Raw genomic sequence first — 3,374 nt, forward strand, 5'->3', positions numbered from 1 at the left:
CATACTTTTTTAGAACTTAAGGTTCGTGTCCCAAGAAGATCTGATTATGTTTATCTTTTTACTTTGCCAGTCTCAAAGATGTCAATTTTGCCTATATTCACGATCCTCAATGTCTGATGTCTGATCTGTTCAGAGCTTTACTGTATTAAAAAATGACAACCTATGAATTAAGTTGGACTTGGGATATAAGTCCGATATAATCGACCCTAATAACGAAGCTCTCCAAGTTTCAACAAATGATCATGACTCTGATGAGACTGAGGCTTGGTCTTTTAGAGCAAGACCTTGCCTACAGATTTAGAGTACATCAATCTACAGTTAGTAGAATTTTTAAGCGCTGGATTGGGACTATGGCTAGGCACATGAGTTTTTTGGTTCGTTGGCATGAACGAGAAGAGCTGTACAAAACTATGCCTACATGTTTCCGTGAATCGTTTAGAAAGTGCGCAGTTATCATCGATTGCTTTGAAATGTTTATTGAAAAGCCTTCTGAATTTGTTGCTCGGGCATCAACATACTCTCAATATAAGAAACACAACACCATCAAAGTTTTGATCGGGATTACACCACAAGGGACTGTGTCTTTTATTTCAGAGCCTTGGAGAGGAAGAGTTTCAGATGTTTATCTAACAGGAAACAGTGGATTGCTATCCAGACTTGAGCCGGGAGATGTAGTTCTTGCTGATAGAGGGTTCACGTTACAGGAATCAGCTGCCCTTTACTGTGCAGAAATTGTCATCCCTGCTTTCACAAAAGGTAAATCACAATTAAGTATGAAAGAAGTGGATACCTCAAGATCAATTTCCAGGGTGAGAATTCATGTAGAAAGAGTAATTGGTCTACTGAGAAACAAATACACTTATTTGCCATCAACACTGTGATGAATGATGTAAATGACTACAGTCAAATAACAGATATCGTCCTTGTGTGCAGCGCATTGTGCAATATCTGCCCAAGCATTGTTCCAAAAGATTGAAAATTATTATTTTGCCTTGTTTTAAGAAACTGTTGCTTTAAAAAATAAAGTTCTGCTATTTAGTTTGAGATTGAGTTTATGATTGTTATTAAGAGGTTGTCTAAAGATTAATTGCAATATTTTTAGCAAATAATTATACTACAATTAATTAATATATATTATAGATCTAAATTTCAGTTGTAACAAACCATACCTTAACCCCATTTTTATCATGGGGGGTGTTTTCCACCAGGCTGGCACTATTTTGATAATAGCTCACTGAAATTTTATTTTAACACTCTGAAAGTTTTTGACTTTTAATATAATCCTATTAGCAGCATGTGTACCAAATTTTACAATTATACACCGACCAGATAGGTTTTATGACTTTTTTCTTTTTTGTGCAGGCGTATCATAAAATCCAGCTAAAACCCTGTAAAATCCCAAAAGCTTAAATGTAGCATAACTTTTGACCTAGGCATCCAACTGACTTCAAAATTTGACAGGTTTTAGGTATCAATAATAAATTAAAAAAAATATTTAACAAAAAATTTTCAAAAACTGCTGTCGTCATTAAAAATGACGTCATTGTTTTTTGAAAAAATTTACTCATTTTCTGCATGGATTTATTCATAGAATTATATTTCACAGGTCTATCGACCTCTACGAAATAATTTTGGATTTATAAATTGTCTAATTCTTCATCTGTCGTCCAGTCGTCAGAAGATATGGACAGAAGAGAAGACGTTGTTTTGGTCTTTGTTCTAGGTTTTTGAACTAGGCGAAGGTTTGTTCTAGGGCTTCCTCTTACATGCCAAACGAAATCATCATTTTTTGAATTCATTTTTTTCGCCTTTTGGCAAATATCTTTAATAATTTTTCTTTCGTTGATGGTGAAGTCGTCTGTAATGCTAAAGCCACCAATTTCATTGAATCGTTTCAGCTTATGCAGAATTTGCATTATCCGTTCTTTTTCCTCTATACTTTTTAAGATCAACTTGATTGGACGCCAATGTAGCCCTTTTCGGTTTTGTCCAATGCGATGATGGTGGGATGGTTTGATATCTTGGACGCCAATGTTACCTAGTATACCTTCAATATCTATTTTGTCTTGTTCCTGTTGTTCCTCTTTGTTATCTACTTCTAATTCCACCATTCCATGTATAATAATATTTCGTTTTCTTGATTCGATGTCTCTATCTTCATTATTGTTTTCTTGATGGTGTTCTCTCACTGCTGATTTGAAATTATCCTTGTGTTTCTTAGTTATTTCAGCGTATGTTTTTTCTGATGTTTTTTCTATGTAATTCGTCGTTTGCTTTATTTCTTCTTTTATAATCTGCTTGGTTTTTATTTCAAAGTCAGCCATCTTATTGGTTAAGATGTTTTCGATATCGTTTAAGGCTGCAGTTCTTGGCTAGCTGGTTTTTGAGCTTTTTAATGACGTCGTCCTTCTTCTCAATCTCCCTCTGCATCATATGATACGAGTTCTCACCTATTTTACTCATTAGAGATCGTGTTATCCGCACGCAATTCTGACATAGATATTGTTCGTTATAAGTGTTGGCAAAAATTTGCAGCTGATAAAGCGGTAATTGTGTGCACTCGTAGTGTACCATGCGGTGGCATTTTCGGCATTTTAGACGGTTTTGGTCATCATCATCTGAGCAGGAGGTGGGAGTGCATGTTTGGTTTTGTTTAGCTTCTTCAAATGGTTGCTTTTTGTCGGTTTTTTCGTTCATGTTTTTGATTTTGCTAAATTTCAACCATTTTTGAAGAACTACACAAAATGCGTGTTGACTAACTGACGTCAAATAAAAACTGAAATTTTAAAAACTTAGATTTTAAACGTCAATTTTATCAGTATGCTAAAAACCGGCAAATAAGGTAAAGATATTTATTTTGCCTTTTAGAAATTCAAAACAGAATTGAAAAATCTCCATTCGTTCAACTTTAATTGCTATTTTATTGAATAGTACTTTTTCATTGGTCAGCGATAAGTGTGAAAGTTTGTGATGACGTCATCACCTTTATGATGACGTCATCAACCCAAATTTTTTTCTATGAATTCCTTTTATGGTAGAGAACATTTCTGCCAAATTTCAAGTCCATATGTAATCTAGATCAAAAGTTATGCAAGGCTGGTGGAAAACGAGAATACAAAATCCGAAAAAGCCTGATAATAATAGGGTTAAATTGATTTTCAATAAAAATTCAAACTCTTTTAACTATAACTCTATTAACTATGATATATTTTATCAATAAATAATTGTTCCTCGAAAAATACACAAATTTTCCTTGAAAAATACTGAATTGATTTCTAACAATAATTAAACCTTAATTTTCCTTTGAGAATACGCAAAAAAGGTTCAGCCACAATTTTCCTTGAAAAATACGGAATTTATTTCTAACAATTAAA

General features: G+C 33.6%; 1 protein-coding gene across 1 annotated transcript; it reads left to right on the forward strand.

The window, feature by feature from the left end:
- Window positions 1–350: 350 nt before the first annotated feature.
- LOC136821240 (uncharacterized) lies at window positions 351–881 on the forward strand. Its single transcript, XM_067077471.1, has one exon. The coding sequence runs from the start codon at window positions 351–353 to the stop codon at window positions 879–881; it is 531 nt and encodes a 176-aa protein (XP_066933572.1).
- Window positions 882–3,374: the final 2,493 nt, after the last annotated feature.

The sequence above is a fragment of the Clytia hemisphaerica genome, unplaced genomic scaffold, assembly GCF_902728285.1.
Source record: "Clytia hemisphaerica strain Z4C2 unplaced genomic scaffold, Clytia hemisphaerica genome assembly, whole genome shotgun sequence".
Classification (NCBI taxonomy): Eukaryota; Metazoa; Cnidaria; class Hydrozoa; order Leptothecata; family Clytiidae; genus Clytia; species Clytia hemisphaerica.